This window comes from Triticum urartu, chromosome 5 (genome assembly GCF_003073215.2).
Source record: "Triticum urartu cultivar G1812 chromosome 5, Tu2.1, whole genome shotgun sequence".
In the NCBI taxonomy this organism is placed as follows: domain Eukaryota; kingdom Viridiplantae; phylum Streptophyta; class Magnoliopsida; order Poales; family Poaceae; genus Triticum; species Triticum urartu.
In genome coordinates, this window is record NC_053026.1 from 585,141,993 (window position 1) to 585,159,479 (window position 17,487).

Here is a 17,487-nt window from a genome sequence, read left to right on the forward strand (position 1 = left end):
TAAGCAATGCTCGTGCGTATTCGTGTTTCTTTTCTCATGTGCTATTGGTGTCCGAAGAAAGTGAATCATTAATAAATTAAATTAAACTACCAAAAAGTAAGACGTAGTTCTGTGGCCGCGTGCGGTTGGGGTTCATGGTGGAGATGGAATCAACCCCACCATTAGTTTACTCGTAGCCGCGTATGTGTATTCCTCTGTCCGAAGCGCCGACGGCGGCCGCGGCTGCTGCTATATAAACTGACGCGCACCAACATTTCACTCATCACGTCCAGAAAAAGTCGAAGTGTTCTCTCTGCTGCTCGTGTATATCTTAGCCACCTATCTGCCCACACAGCAACGTCGGTTGACTTTCCTGCCTGCCGTCCGTCGCGCTATCTGCATGGCTTTCGCGCTCAAGGCATCTTCCTCGGCTCCGTCGTTGAGCCGCCCCATGCGTCGCGGCACGGTGGCCTCTGTGGCGGTGCCCGTGCCGCTGCCGGGGAGGCCCGTGGTCAGAGCAGTCGCCGTGGCGGCGGTGGCGTCACTCGAACCGGCGGTGACCGTGCCCGCGCCCGCGCTTGCTGGGAGGTGTGCGTCACTGTCCGCGGCCGGCAAGCACGGCCTGTCGGTGGCAGAGGCCATGTCTCGGGTCAGGGCGAATGGCAAGGTAAGTGCGCCGAGCGTACTAAGCTCAGTTCGCAGCATGCATGCACGTAAAATATCGATGCTAATCGACGAAGGCTTTACTGTTGCGCGCGCGCAGACGGCGTTCATCCCGTACATCACCGCCGGCGACCCCGACCTAGCGACCACGGCCGAGGCGCTCAAGCTCCTTGACAGCCTCGGCGCCGACGTCATCGAGCTCGGCTTGCCCTTCTCTGACCCCTCTGCCGACGGGCCAGTGATTCAGGCATCCGCGGCGCGGGCGCTAGCCGCTGGCGCAACCACCGACGCCGTGATGTCGATGCTGAAGGAGGTGACGCCGGAGCTGTCTTGCCCCGTGGTCATCTTCTCTTATTTCAGCCCCATCCTGCGCCGTGGGACAGGGAGTTTCGCCGCGGCTGCCAAAGAAGCCGGTGTCAAAGGTAATTAACTGAGTTAGCAAACTAAATATTTTATGCGACATTGACAATCCACACAACAGATTTGCTAATTCGCACTTGTTACATGGATGTACTCCAGGCCTTATCATACCCGATCTTCCATACGACCAGATACATGCTTTCAGGAAAGAGGCCATAGAGAACAATCTAGAGCTGGTACGTGCATCGGTCCATGCCCCTGTTATACATTATATAATGCAATGCTAACATAACTGAGACTTAAGCCAGTCATTAAACATGATATTTTTCTTCAACAAATGATTGTAGATCCTTCTTACAACACCAGCTACAACATCAGAGAGGATGAAAGAAATCACAAAAGCTTCAGAAGGGTTTGTTTACCTTGTAAGTTGCACAACACACATGCGTACAATCCTACTCTCTATGTTCCTTAATATAAGACCTTTTAAAGATTTCACTATGAACTACATACGGATGTATATAGACATACTTTAAAGTGTATATTCATTCATTTTGCTTCGTATGTACGCCCTCCGTAAACTAATATAAGAGCGTTTAGATCACTAAAATAGTGATCTAAATGCTCTTATATTAGTTTACAGAGGGAGTAGTCTATAGTGAAATCCCTAAAAGGTCATATATTTAGGAACGGATGGAGTAGCTTCTTATTCCAATTCTGGCTTTGTGGTCAAGATATCATGATTAAAATTTCAGTCCCCTAATTAATTCCATTATGCAGGTAAGCGTCGTTGGAGTTACAGGAGCTAGGGCGACAGTAAACCCACGTGTCAAGGATCTTCTTCAGGAGATTAGGCAGGTTTGTAGAAATGATTTTTAAAACCATCAAATCTTCTCTCTTAACCAGGAAAGAAACAATGTAAATTTCCCCCTTGTAATATTTAAAGTATCAACAGTCACATATCTTTTGTAATTGTCCGTAGGTCACAGATAAGGCAGTGGCGGTTGGCTTTGGCATATCGACCCCGAAACATGTTAGCCAGGTAGATAACACACCGAAAGATTCACCAAAAAAATTAATCTTGATTGAACAATCTCAATAAGTTTATTACATTGCTGACCTCCACTTATGAATGGACACAGATTGCCAAGTGGGGTTCAGATGGAGTGATCATTGGTAGTGCAATGGTGAAACAGTTGGGTGAAGCAAATTCTCCAAGAGAAGGATTGAAGAGGCTAGAAGTATATGCCAAGAGTTTGAAGAATGCACTCCCATGATATGCAATTAAAATGGTTAATTATTTGTGGTGGCAAGGCAACATGGTGGTACAAATTTAAATCGGTAGAACGGTAGAAGGTATTTGCAATTTTTCGGTTGCAAAAAGAGACTAGTGTTTACCTTTATATATAATTAGTGTTTGCATATGCTTTTCTTCCTTTGTTGTGTTAACTTGGGAGTGTTAATATCAAGTGAATAAAATAGTTACACTACCGACCTCCACTCATGAGTGGACATAAATTGCCGAGTGGGATGTAGATGGAGTGATCATTGGTAGTGTAATGGTGAAACAGTTGTGTGAAGTGGCTTCTCCAAGAGAAGGGTTGAGGAGGCTAGAAGACTTCGCGAGGAGCCTCCGGGATGCACTAAATGATTTGTAACATCATAGTACATTCCCTAGATCACCATGATATGTGAAAATAAAGGAAGTGAATTGTTCTTGTTGGTCAAGTATGAAGGGGTGGAAGCAACATAGTTGCTTGTTATTTTTGTATGGCAAGAACACAAACGACTAACATGCCAACGAGCCGATCACGGCCCGCGGCACCACCTTCCACCCGCGCTACTACCCCCATGCCACTTTCTCATCATACGACTACTAACCAGGTGCCTCACCCTATATGAAGAACACGAGCAAGATAATGTTGTCAGTGATACTGAGAGTATTCCTCAACTTGAGAATGCTCTTGTGGTATCATTGCCTCATCCGGAGCACAACTTAGAACGGAATCTTTTATTTATATAGGTGATGCACCAAACCTAAAAATCAACGGCGAGTTTTGGGAAGAGATGCATCCAGCTCCCACAAGGTGAAGTGCATCCCCACACTCCTCCTAAAGAGATTGCCACATATGTGGCGAATACTCCACACTCGCCATTTGAAATCACAATAATGGAGGTCGAAGACCATGAACAACACTGTTCTCCTTTTAAAAGGCTTCACAAAGTCCTCGGGCCTCCACCCCGTCCCATGGCAAGCATTCATGAAGAAAATGCCTCTACCACAGTTCATGAAGTGAATGAGATTGCATCTGCATCAGCCGATGAAGAAGTTCCACATACTCCTGAAGCAAATGAGCAGCTCAATGAAAATGTCGAAGCAAATGAGACTGCACCAGTCAATGCCTCTGATATGGAAGAATCAGCAGAAGAGACAGGTAGGGATGATGAATAAACTGTCAATCCAGCTCAAAGGTTGTGTCCAGACTCAAGATGCCTGAACGCGACGAACTAGACTATAAATTGATTGTCCATAAGATGAGATGTGCTAAGTGCTAACTGCTTCATATCGGGTAGTCTGATGTGGATTTCAGATGGAACTGTTCCACGGTCGAAGCAAGGTGGGTCAGCAGGTAGGCTGCAGCCGCCGAATTAATCCAATTATGGTCTCATCTTCAAAAAATTAAGTTTACTTTGCAGGGAGATGAGACCCATACCAAGACATAACAGATGGATGGATGGAGATCTAGCTAGGCGCACAACACTATTATATACTTTGGGCACTTTGCACAATCTAGGTGCACTTCTTAAACTTATGTAATCAGCAATCCATAGGAACATGTCGGTCCCTCTTCATTGGTGCTAGTGTAAGTTCAAATTTGTTAGTGACGCTGCATGTCTAAAACTCCTGTAGGTTGATTCATTGATTTTGATCGATATCATTATCCAAGAAGCCAATTAATTGATTTGGGATCTGTTGTGGTGCATTATTTCTAAGCTTGCACTGTTAGTGCCATCTAAAAATAATTCTAGTTTTTTAATAGTATGAGTAAAATGGCTAAATTGCACATGAGAGTCTAAATTAGTTTAAATCATAGCAGTCTCATGTTTTCTTCAAAGAGTTTTGTGGTTCCATAAATAAGTCATAAGGAACATTTGGATGCAAGCACCCATTTTTCATGAGAGACCTATGTTTGTACATTTCAAATCTTCTCCCTTTATACTCTGTGAAGTTATCTCAAAGCGTATGAATTTACTTTGGTACATGTTGATTCTATAAGTTGATGCATAGGCTTGAAGTAGAGGACCTTCCTACTCAGGTTTCAGTTTTCTCAATCCATACGTTTGTGCAAATGTCATTTTCTTGACTGGTTATTCAGTAACCTCGCACATGTCCATTTTCTCTCTATATCGTCAGTATTAAACTTCATACATAATACCTTATATGCTTGGGTTTAGAGCATTGCAAATCAGGGTAGGCTATGCATTTGGAAAGTTCATGTTCTATTGTAGGCTTTCCTGATTGTCTGGCACCTTATTAGGAGACGACGACCGCAACCATGAATAGGTTTAAATGTCGCATTGCTTCCATTGGACTAACCATTATAGAAAACAACTGGGCATAAACTTATAACATAAACCGTTGCTGCTTTGTTGTTTTTATCCATGATGTTTTCTTTAAGCATATGCTAATCCCACGCTATCTTCTATTTTCACTTACATTATTCCTAGGGCTCAAGAGATAACCACATTATTTTCACTTACATGTTCATGATTCCTTCGGTGTCTCGCAGCTGGATAGGTGGGAGGTGACACGTTCACTGTTTGGTTGACTCATCCATGACGTTGTTGCCGCCGTCCAGACGAGCTGCTCAGCCTGCTGCTCCACGAGACTCCCTAGCAGCAACTGAGAGGTTCCATGGGAACAAGCACCCATGGTTGTTGCCGCCGTTCGCACCGTCCCTTTACTGCGGCCCTTTACACCCTCAGCTGATCCAGCTCACAGAAGGTCGGTGCTTGGTATAATTCCCCTCCCCTTCACCTTCTCCAACCCCTGTAGTTTTAACTCTCGTTCTGATCTTATTTGTAATGATATGCTTGGAATAGGGGAATGGAAGTGGTTTCTCTCTATTGAGGAGGACAAACAGAGATAGAGGAGGAGGTAGAGGTGATTTGCTAGGCATTATGCTGCGAGGATAGAGACATGGAGGTCAGTGGCAGTATCGATGCCTTTTTCCTCTTCTACTCGATTTCTTAACATGTTTCCTTTCACTGTTAGATTGTGAAAGTCCATGTGACGTTGGTGTCAAGATGAGCGGCCGGGCTTGCTGATATTGTGTCAAGTAGATGGTTGTATTATTAAAAACTTATCAATTGGAGTAGGTTTATATAATTGTTTTTCCTTCAGAAGCTTTTAACCTACTTAACACTTTTGTTCAGAATTTTATGTGCTCTTTTGTCAGAGATCGATTGATGGTTTGGTTGGGATTGTATGATTTAGCCTATTCTTGGTGGCAACTAATTAGGCATCGATACTGTGAATCAATAAACACTCGCAACATGACTGTTTTTTTCCTCCGGACATTTTTATTTATGTGAAAAATACATTGTTTGGCGATACACTAATTCAGAATATTCATGCTTCAATTCATCACGAACTTTATTTCTCTATCTTTTTCTGTGTACCAATGTGTCTTTTTCTCTATCCTTTTTTCGGTATACTAACGTGTCTTTGTTTAGTGCAATGACGAGGTTTCCTCCATGCTTCTATACAAATTCGAAGGACAAGCAGATGTTGCGGTCTGTATGCTACTCTATGTATCATCTTCGTCCTGAATAGCGCTGAGGAACAATACAAACTTATATGTAATTGGCTAGTGCTTGCTTTACTTAAGACGCCCACCGTTCTATTTCCGATTTCTTGCTTGGTCATGTACATGTCTACCATACCATATTGTAGTTAAAGTTTCTGATGTACACATGTTTCCGCCACAAACATGAAAGCGAGTTGTCCCTATAAACCCATGATACCCACAAACATTTTTAGATCGTTATTCACAAGTGCCTTGTAGATCATTATTCACAAACCGAGCAATAGCCATATGCTACACATGGATTTCTACTAACTTAGCATTACCTGCTTGACCAAAACATTAGGACCGGCACCCTCACGCCAAGGCGCGATACCGATCTAATGGACAGAGGGAGTGACTAGAACCGCTTCCCTAAAAAAACTACATGCTGTAACTTTTAGGAGATGAATAAGTCGAAAACTGCCACAGGAAAGTGATGATTTAAACTTGAAAATCAACCCCAACTCAAAATCCTAAAAAAAAACCTGCGGGATAAAAAAAATTGTTGGTAAAGGTAATATATCAATATCAAGATGATATTAATTATACCTGACCGACCTAAACCATGCTTTTTCTGAAAAGGAGAAAACTCAGTGTTGCCTCCCTGAAAAAACTTCTCCAGCAGACTCTTTAAAACTCACGAAACTATAAAATAACTGACGATTTACAGTTTTAGACGGAAAAAACGACCCGAATAAAACCCGTAAACGACTCCGATCTATAAATCTTTTAAGAGGCACATTAAAAAGCTCCTCCCGATCTGTAAAAACATAGTTTTCACATCCACTTCTACGATTCCCCTAGGAGAAAGCACTTGGCGGGAGCCCAACTGCCATGAAAACATCCGCATCCGCCGTCCGCGCCACCCCGGACGCCAGCCACCCGCCCGGCCGCCCCAGCCGCCGCCCGCCAGCAGCCCACACGCCCGTGTCTCTCCTGACGGAGGAGCTAGCTAAGGCAACTCTGTCCGCTTGAATCGATTCAGCTAGCTACAGCGACGACGGCTCCATATTTGGCCGTTTGGACTGATTCAAGCTAGCTAGCTTCATGTGAGTCGTCCTGGGCGCCGGCGATTCCATATTCGGCCATTTTATGCGCTGTTCGCCGACTTCGTAGGAGCGAGCTAGCTGGCTATGGACACGGACGAGAGAAAGTTTAAATTTGAGGGGTCTGTTCGGCCGCAGCTCAAACCGACATGTGTTTTCCGCGAACCGAAAACTTCCGCGATTTAAGGGGTCTATTAGAGATGCTCTTAATAGCACTGAACCTTGGTAGCATTACAGGCCACAATGGAGAAAAACAAAATTCATAGCCGACTTCAGGGCAAAAAGAAAAACTGCGAGTACAAAAAGTGTGAATAATAACTTTTAATATAGTGCCTTTTCTGTTTTTTTTGCATCCAAAATACCATGAAAGTCATTTCTTCGCCGAACTTTTTACGTCAGTATAACACTACATCATTTGTTTCCAAAAAGTTCCGGGAATTTTTTGTCTTTTTCTGCAACTTGCATTTTGTTTTTCAATCCAGGTGCATTGGCACTGGAGACGCAAAGATCCACCACGCATTGCACACACCCTAACCTATTTAATTATTACTCCCTCCGTTCCAGAATATAAGGTGTATTAGTTTTCGTGCAAGTCAACCATTTGAATGTTTGACCAAGATAATAGAATAAAATAACAACATCTGTAGTACCTAAAAGATAAAATATGAAACTACTTCTCATAATGAATCAAATGATATAAATATTGTACTGTGTATATGGATATATATTTTCTAAAAACTCGGTGAAACATGCGATCGTTTGACTTTTGGAAAAGACAAATACACCTTATATAAAGGAACGGAGGGAGTACTTCTCTAGAGTTGCTGGGATGACAGTCTTGCTTTCTGACAGAAATCTGCCTTGGCGTTCATGGGAAATTCATTCTCTAACTTACAATAGGGATGAATGTACAGGATGATAGTTGCTGCGCTTTGTGACTTTACAATAGGGATGGCAGCCGATTTGATTCCAGTCAAAGCGGGTGCAGTTTTTTTTGCCAAAGTGTAAAGAGAAAACTGGCATTCAAGGTAGCGATGAAAACCACATCTGCAACCATGTTTCAGGTTTACATATCGATTCAGATGACAGAAATAGTTTTTACCCAGAAAACGAAAACTTTAGACCAAATTTGCGATTTATCAAACTTGGCAATCGCACATCTCCTAAAAAAATGGTATCCCCACCCATGTCCAAAACTCGTATATCCCCAAAGAAATTTGTATCCCCACCCATATGCCCAAAACTCGTATATCCCCCAAAAAAATTGTATCCCCACCCATGTCCAAAACTCGTATGTCCCCACCCATGCCCCTAGTTAATCTCCATTCGCCGATTTTACAGGTTGCCGTAGTCTAAAACGACAGTAGGTTATAACCGACTCCCGGTTCCAAAATCACAGCGGCCACATGCCGCATTCTCTCTCACGTCAGCAGCGTTGATTACAAACAGCAGCAAGCTTGTCAGTGGAGTGGAGTTTCCGGTTAGTGGAGCGCCTTCTGGCAGTAGCTCAGCACCTCCTGAGCATTGTTGATGGAGTCTCCAGTCGAGGACTTCACCTTGATCCATCTCTCCATGAAGAAGGAGATTGCCATGAGCTGTCACAGATATTTTGTAGCATAGGAAAAACAATGCGATTGCTGCTGCCGAAATGTATCCCATCATGTTAGTTTGTAAATGTAGCTTAAGATCTAGATTTCCATGAAGGGCAAATTGTATATATTGTTTTAGAGGATACACATCTCGATGTCCATTCCTTCAGGAGAGCATCCTCAGGTGTTAACTTCTCTTCATCAACCACCTGACTCTCGAGGTCATCTTTGATGAGGCCGAACTTGCCTGAGAACAGAGACGCAAACTGGTCGAGGGACGAGGAGTTCAACTCAGTTCCTTGCACTTGTGCCAGAATAAGCGATAAGATACTCCAAAGTGCATATCGAGCTTGGTCATCATCAGGGACCTCTGGAAGAACTTCAAGTAGGCCCTCCAGGAACGGTAAATCTGAAACAATTGAAAGACTGGATCAATGTAATGGCACTAAATGTGGTGCACTGCTTAGCAAATACAATAGTTGCTTAGATAATAAGATAAGTGCTAAGAAAAAAAAATGTGCCTACCATGGGATATCTTAGGCACCAAATGCTTTCCATCTGTCAAAATATTTGACATTACGATCACCACCGAAGCACAATAGCTTGCAACCTGAAGAAGAGTTTGTGAATAAGAATACAATTACCATGCTTGACTTGCATTCCTACATCTGAATCTACAGATCTTTCAAGTGAAACATCCTAAGTCACCATAGAGGTTGTAGGGTAAGAATTAATGCAAGGTGAAGTTTGCCAAATGTACAAATGGGGCAAGGAATGTTTCTTCAAATTTCCGGGAGGGGGGGGGGGGGGGGGGGGGAATCATGACTTACTGACAATCAAAAAAATTGGAGCAGCTTGCTTGTTAAGAGTTATGAGTTGGTCAAGCTAACAATTTGGTACCAAGGAGGCAACAACACAATGCATTTCTTCAAAAATGTATATATGAACCAGAATTCGACCGGGCTGATGAACAAATATATGTTCACTAACACTTTAATCAGCCGGTCATTCGATGACATTGCCTTTGAAACACAGTGTATGGCTGATAATTCTTCCATGAAGTGAAGGATCAAATCAAGAGAACCCGGTCTGAAACGTGTTAAGAAAAAGGTAAGGTAAATTCATTACTATCCCAGGTTGTTAATTCAAAATTCAATAACTAAGAAGGGTTATCGCAGTGACAGAGAAATGCAGCTACAGTCCTATTAAATTAAAACTAGGAAGTGGGAATGTAAGAAATTTAAAATGCTCAGACCATATTATTGGAACACAACAAATGGCCGCGTCTCAGAACACAGGTTAAGGACCTAAACTTTGCCTAGAAGACATGAAATATAAAAAATATTCTACAAAGCTTTAAGGATCTCTTTGAAACAATGACTTTAAACGGGATTATGGAGGATTCAAATCCTTGAGGATTCCTTACATGACTGTTTTGGGAGCTTCAGCATTCAGCCCATAATCGAACTGAATGCCATAAATCTCCAGAGAAATACCACATATCCAAACAGGCCTTAGGTGTTTTTCCTATGATTTATTTCTTAACTACAGAAAATTTACCACATACTCCCTCCAATCTAAAATGTAAAGTGTATTGGTTTTTCAAAAGGTCAAACGTTTTCTATTTGACCAAACCTAGATAAGTTTGACATTTCTCAAATTTAATACACCTTGCATTTTGGAATGGAGGGAGTACACAGGAGAAGTTTCCATGATACCTAGAACAATAATAGTTCAAAATCTGTAACAGATAACTTTTATAAAATGAAAATCTTGCCAAATTTCAAGTTAGTTCAACATACCTGTCTAGCTTCTCATCCGGTGATCTTTCAATCTCATTTGTTAGTAACCCAATAACACGGTCAACTAAACCCAGTTTAAGCAAGGGCTGGATAAGCATAGCAATCACATCTCGATTATCAATGACAGTTGATAGGAAGTCAATGATCTGCGACCAGTAATTCACATAAGAAATAACCAAACAGTTGAACACATGCAAATATAAAGATGGAAAATTTTCAGCTGAACCATAGTATAATAAGATGAAAGTAGTTGTGATAATTCGGCTGGGCTGACAATTTCAACCGAATCATACAACACATAACAATAGGCAACATTAGTTTTACAGTATAATTTTAAGGAAATAAAGGCTTTCACTGCTATAAAAGTTATTGTAGAACGATAAGCAAATAGATGCTAGTTCAAAGACCATAAGACCTCTGCAGCTAAAAGTTTGATAAACTTGCAATTTGCAGTCACATGTTTCTCAAGAGTATCAATGCAGTCAAAAAAATTCAGATATTCTCCTAAGAGAAGAATTTTCACAGAAGAGAACCAAGCAATTGCCATGGAAAAAAAAAGAACCTCATTCTGACCAAGGATAATTCTACATTGTTCGGATAACATGGATATGGTAGCAATGAGTAAGACTGGACCATACAACTAAGAAGTGTTTGGGAAGATGAAACAGTCCATAGAAACTACTACCTCTGTACCAAAATACTTGTAGTTGGGGAAACTTGTACTAGTTTCCCTCAACTACAAGTATTTCGGTACAGAGAGAGTATTCGATGACGACCTTCTCTATTTCGGTACAGAGGGAGTATTCAATGACGACCTTCTTGAAACTGATAAAAGAGTTAAGCAGGCAAACACACATGCCTAACCATCACGTATAGAAGAACGAGCTAAGATGATTAAAACAATTTATGTTACACAAGTCCTACAAAACAAATATAATGTGTCCATATATGTCAAAATTCAATTTAAAAAGAACCAAAGTCACTAAAGTTGTGAGGACCAACTCTACGGATTATTCACAACAAGTTGCATATAGGAATTCAGTACAATACGCAGTCACAACAAGTTGCATATACGAATTCCGTACAATACCTTTTCAAGTAATGTACAATTATCTGTCTTCCCAACTATCAGTAGAATACGTGAAAGAATCTCATCAGGTAAAAGAGCTTGAGCCCAAGAAACAGATGCACTGGACCGAAGAATGGCAGCGAACAACCTATCTAAGAAAAACTGTGTGAGGATGCAACACTGATGAAATTTAGCAACAATACTCATTCCAACTATCTCGGGGTGTAAGTTTTTTTTTACAGACAGCAACACAAGTCAAAATAAGCAAAAAAGAACAGAGCATAGATGGAACTTCTCAGTTCTCATTGTCTACAACTCAGAACAATTAGAAAGCAGCTTCTTAGAAAGCAGCTTCTCCAAGTTTTCAACATCGACAATAGAAAATTAAATTATCAAGAAAAACAAAATCTAAATTTACTTAGCTCCTATCCCCCAGATGATTAATAACATAAGTACATAACCTATTAACACAGTTGAAAATGGTTATATTTTTGCAAAAGTACTGTATGTTCAAGCATTTTCATCCACAAGTTCAACAACTTGTGGTTGATTGGTTATGTCCAAATGTAGGTATGCATGTAACATGTGATGTAAGGATGTGTAGTTTTGCATGTGGGCATTTGCATAGTTATGTGGTAAAATTGAATGGGTTTCTGACCAATACAAAATGCACAAATTCAAGAACATAAATAATATATCAACATGGTAATCGTGTGTGTGCTGAGCTAAACTACCAAGATTTTTTTACATGATACGACTTAAATTTCACGGGATGAAATATCTTGCAATGCTAGAATAGTAAACAGCTTGTCAAACGGCTGATAAATAAATAATAAAAAACTTGGTTCTAAATAATAAATTTGAGTCCGGCAAAAAAAACTTAATCCCAAAGATACCCAACCTGAATGCTTCAGAAAGGCATTTGACATCATTTAGAAACAATTGCTCCACGACAGTTGCAATTAAACCTTTTTTCGAAGAGATTGCAGCAACTAGAGATTCATGACAGACTAAGTTTCCCATGATTCCAAGACAAATTCCCTGCAGGGACAAAAGATTCAAAGAAACAAGATACTTTAATACATGCTTAACAAAAACGGAGGTAGCAGTAGAGGAAAATTTCATTTCACCTTCATCCTAGACGACTTTGCCGTATGAAGGTTGTCCAAAAGCACTTCAATCACAAGGCTATTAATCTACAAGGGGTAAATGTAATGTGTTGTTAGCAGCAGAAGATGCACAATTACTAAGGTATAAAGGAAGGTGGATAATTCTGTTTATTATGCCTTAATTTCCTTTTGTAGTTCCTTTGAACAATTGATTTGCTCTTAGATCAATTAGGATTTAGGAGAAATACTTTTGACTTACTGCAACCTGGCCATTCTTCCATTTATATTTTTTGTTAGAATTAGCATGTTATTATGACATACGCATTCACACTACAACTAGCTATCACCAGCAATAATTAATATGGTTCACAAATTATAGTAAAGAATTTGCTACAATAAACTGATACCGAACTAAAATTCAGGGCCAGGAAGATAAAATATAAGCACAAAGGAGCTACAAAACTAAAAGAATGAAACAATTACAATTATCCACCTTATTTTTTTGCTTATCTACTCCTAATTGATCTAACAAGCCAACCACATCGTATTAAAATCCAGGATATCCAAACAATGTCTAAAGCCAGTGCAGATAAGGCAATCAAAATCTCTCACACTTCCTGCTTGCTAGTATCTTGTTCAGTAAGAAATTGAGCAGCAATAAACAAGTTTCATATAGCAAAACTTCTGTTTATGACAAACCTATAGAAGAAATACATCCTTATACAAGAGAATGATGCAGATAAATACCATAAGTTCTGCTTGAGGTGTACTAGCCGCAAGATCCTGCAGAATACAACCACACTCTACCAACTGATCCTTAGGACTGACACTCCTTTCTTCTGGAAGACCCTGCTTGTCACTTTTCTCAGAAGGATCCGTGTTATCCGGTTGCATTGAATCCCCGTCATCAGAATTGACCCTTTGCTTGTCACTTTTTGCATGAGGTAGACATTATTAGGACAACCAGGTCGTTTTAATAACAGCCTTCATTGCTAAACATACTTAATGGGGGAAAATCTGGAAGTACCACTCACCTGAACTCTTTCTCCAAACTGGATCCCTTACGTATTAGTTGCCTTATAAGAGAGATAGTATAGCTTGGATCAACTGCAGTTGTCTCCTCAAGTGACTGCAGATAATTACAACCAGAAGATTGAACATTAAGACAACACGATATTACTATAATTCCAAGGGAGCATGTTTGGCAACTATTTATGTCTTCCTGACAAGGCATCTAACAAAGCAACTAAACACCAATTGCGAAATATGTGCATTAAAGTTTCATGTTCACGATAAGCAGTTGCTTGGTAAGTAAACTCCAGTTGTAATAACCATGTAGGGAGTACATTCGAGTGCCATATTCACAGTACTCAGCTGTAAATGCAACTTGACATCATCTAGAAACAATTGCTCCACAACAGTTACAATTAAACTCCAGTTGTAATACTAACAGATATGGGCAGTTCTCAGCTGTAAATGCAAATTGCATGGCCCACAAATCACAATAGCAAAGAAAATGCAAGATGGATGCATGTTCCCCAGGAATTCACCCTCTGTCCCATGGACGGAGGAGGATTCAACCAGCATCGAGCACAGCGTGCCGCGTGGGCTGTCCTCGCTCACCCTGAGGCACAGAATCGCTTAGTTATTCTAACAAGAGCGGTCGCCCTCGAAGCGCGCACCAACCGCTCGACGGAATACCCGCGAGAGCGAGGGAAATGGAAACCGCAAAAACCCTCGTCGCGCCGCGAGAGGGAACGCGAGTCGGGGAGATGGGGTGGGAGGCGAGGCGAGGCCGAGTACCTCTTCCTCCGCGGGCGCGAACGGCAGGTCCATCGGGGCGTCCTCCTCGTCCTCGTCCTCGTCCTCGTCTCCCTCCTCCTCCTCCCCGTCCCCTTCCTCCTCCTCATCCTCCTCATCCACATCGTCCTCCGTGGTGTCGCCGCCCTCCTCCGGCTCGGGCGCGTCGTCCTGCCCCGCCTCGGCTGCTCCGCTGGCGCCCTCTTTCTCTTCGGAAGCGCCCGGCGACACCGGAGCGTGGTGATCGGGGGTGGTTCGCTCGCCCGCCGCGTCCAGCTCCCGCGGCGGCTCGGGCTCGTCGTCCTTGCCCGCTCCGCCCGCCGCGGCGCCTGTGTCGCCGGCCGCCATGGCAGCTTCTTCGGTGGTGGCGGACGTGGGCGAGAGGAGAGAGAGGAGAGGAGCGGGGGTGGCGAGGCCGTTCGACTGCGAGGGGAGGGCGCAGGGGGAGCGTGGGTCTGGTTTATAACTGCACAAAACCCCAACCCAGCCGCAGAACGTTTGGGCTTTTCACAGGGCCGGGCTGCGGCAGGGCGTTTGGGCCGCCAGTGGGTTTTGGCCTGGCCCTGGTAGTCCTTTTTTTAGGTGGTCCTTTTTCTCTTTCTAAAAAACTTGCAATCCTGTTAAAACAACTTACAACCCAGGTGAAAAGAAAAACGTTGGCCATGATAAATGCTATCAGCCTTGCTGAAGAGTTTAATATGGGCCGAGTTATTTTCATCACGAACCCTCTTGCCCAAGCTTGCATTGGGGACCGCGCACCTCTTGGCATCCTCTTCCAAGAAGCTAAGTTCAAGCTATAAACGAACTTCATAGATTATAAGATTGATGCATGCTTGTTCTCGTCTTTGTAATATCCTTGCTCATCTACTAACTGGTTATGGTTCGAGGGCTATAATCTACATCTAACATATTTGGCTTACTAATTTTCCCCAAGATGTAAGTGGTGTTGCGGCCAGTAATATTGAGTCGTCTATTTCGTTTTCTTGATGGGATCTGGATCGTCAGATCGAGTCACTAGACGGCCTCGGCCGTCGGATCGAACCCGAGGCACTGTCGCAATGAATAGTGATAGAAACAGCGTGCCACCGCGTGTAATTTCCATGCCCCACCGATGGCATTTTCGTCATTTCGCAAATAGGTGTATAAAACGCAGCCGCTTTCGTGGAGATGACCTAGCCGCCTCCTCCCCCTCGCACTCGCGTCGCTCCCTCTCCTCTTTCTGCTGCCTCACCTCTCTCTCTCTCTTCCCCTCCAAATCCTAACCCGCGCCCGCCTCCTTGCCCTGCCGCCGTCATCTCCTTCGCCTCCCGAAGCTCGACCCGAGATGGCTACCGCGGGGTTCCTGGCGGTCTTCCTCCTTGGCCTGCTCGTGCTTGTGGAGGATGAGGCGGCCGCACTGGCCTGGGTGGCACACCGCCTCTGCCGCCAGCAGGAGGGGGTCGCGACAGCGGCTGCATAGCCCGGTGATCAGGGGCTCCCTGGCGTGGTTCCCTCGACGGAGGGATGCTTCCTCTGTCCGCTGCCTGCTCCATGCCGACGCCATGTACATCATCTCCTCCCTATGCTTCTGCTCGCTTGGGACACAGTTCTTCAATGAGCACCACAAGGTATGTCTTCTCATAACTGTCTCTCTCCCTCTCTAATCCACAACACTCACACCTCGTGTGCTCTTCTCTTATGGAGACTGGTATATAGAGGCCCATGTATACACCAAATTTTTGGCACAACCAAAGTTTCATGACGAGCCGACACCTAGGCGCTTGTCAGGCTGCCACCAGTTCCAACCATGGCCTCGTCTGATGATGCCATGGCCCATTCCTACCCTCAAGGTTGAGTGCCTCACACTTCCCTCCACCCCAGCTTCCTTCATTGGAGCCGAACTCTACGCTGAGAAATAGGTGGCACTTCATTGGAGCCGAACTCTACGTTGATCCAATTGAGCTCCGCAGCAACCACCTGCGTGACAGAGAGGGGCAGGACCTCCGCCACAAGCACTTTGGGCCCGCTATCGAGCTCTATCGCCGGCAGGCGAGAGGGGGAAGGGAGTGTGATGAGGATTCGGCGCTGGCCACAACAGGACCAAACAAGAGCGGTGGTGGCATTGTTCGGAGGGGAGGGGACGAGAGAGATGGTGCGCGGGATGGTTGCACTTGTGGGGGGAAAGATGTGAATGGCCGAAATGAATAAATAAGGAATAAAAAGAGGGAAAAAAGAAACAAAAGTACGGAAGTGGCAACCGGCCAATGAGTGGTCCCACATGAATGATGAAAGTAGAAATTTATAGTTGCACTTTAGTAGATTTGATCTGGGAGTGTAAAAACATTTTAGAAAGAAGAATAGTGTTGCTTTGTTGTCTGCAATATCTAGCCACATAAGAGGTGTTGGAAATATTAGCACTTTTCCAGTTAAACTAATCCATGAGTATACATTAAGCATGGCATAAAAGGTATGCATTTTATAGTGATGCATAAGCATACTAGCACGTACAGAACATAAAAGCGAACCATCTATGAGCAGCACATACACGGCTAGCACAAATACGAGTAAACGAGGGATGAACATATCATACCCTCCGGTTGGTCAAGCCCAACGCGGCGGCGGCAGCAGCAGCCTCGGCGTCGTCCGTAGCCTTCTTCTTCGCGGCGGCATCGTCGGCCATGGTGCCGATGCAGGGGAAGTAGTGGAAGCAGAGGCTGACGGAGTTGGGGATGGATTGGGAGCAGTCGCGTCGAGACGCTCCCCAAAAACCTTATTGTCGTTCTCCCGGGCAGGATCTCGAACAACAGGATTCCGGAGGCACCTGCTCTCCCGACCAACCGTGCACACGATCGTCGGGATGGGGTCGCCGGAGGCAGCACGGAGTAAGGAACAGTAGATGACGGCTAGGTTATGCGAGAGGGAGTGAGTGAACTGAACTAGGTCACTCCATTGGGCAGAGCCTTCTTATATAGGCTGTCGGGTAGGAAGTCTTGGGCCTGGGCGTAGGCCCATGACCGAGTCGACGCACTCCCAGGAAGGGAGTCGTCGTTCCCGGAGAAGGGTCGCACACCCGCGAACGGAGTCGACGAATCCGGGGAACGCAAGTGAGCCCACAGTCCAACGTCTCGGACAGTGGCCCACCTGTTAGCGACTCGTTAATTAATCCCTAATTAATTAATTCGTTCCTGAGCGGCAAAAATAAGCTCCGGGTCGGCTCATTCCCGCAACCTGTGGCGCGCGC

General features: G+C 43.9%; 2 protein-coding genes across 2 annotated transcripts; one reads left to right on the top strand and one right to left on the bottom strand.

The window, feature by feature from the left end:
• Positions 1–277: 277 nt before the first annotated feature.
• Positions 278–2,716, top strand: LOC125506154 (tryptophan synthase alpha chain-like). The gene is made up of 7 exons (XM_048671016.1): positions 278–646; positions 743–1,064; positions 1,162–1,238; positions 1,350–1,427; positions 1,783–1,860; positions 1,985–2,044; positions 2,145–2,716. Exons 1-7 carry the CDS (start codon positions 380–382, stop codon positions 2,277–2,279), a joined length of 1,017 nt encoding a protein of 338 aa, XP_048526973.1. The 5' UTR covers positions 278–379; the 3' UTR covers positions 2,280–2,716.
• Positions 2,717–8,220: 5,504 nt separating this feature from the next.
• On the bottom strand, positions 8,221–16,926 carry LOC125507469. The gene is made up of 14 exons (XM_048672042.1): positions 16,837–16,926; positions 14,993–15,061; positions 14,877–14,884; positions 14,271–14,733; positions 13,502–13,596; positions 13,215–13,398; positions 12,489–12,554; positions 12,260–12,399; positions 11,380–11,506; positions 10,290–10,435; positions 9,436–9,576; positions 9,013–9,107; positions 8,634–8,896; positions 8,221–8,493 (listed from the first exon to the last, which is right to left on the bottom strand). Exons 1-14 carry the CDS (start codon positions 16,924–16,926, stop codon positions 8,380–8,382), a joined length of 2,001 nt encoding a protein of 666 aa, XP_048527999.1. The 3' UTR covers positions 8,221–8,379.
• Positions 16,927–17,487: the final 561 nt, after the last annotated feature.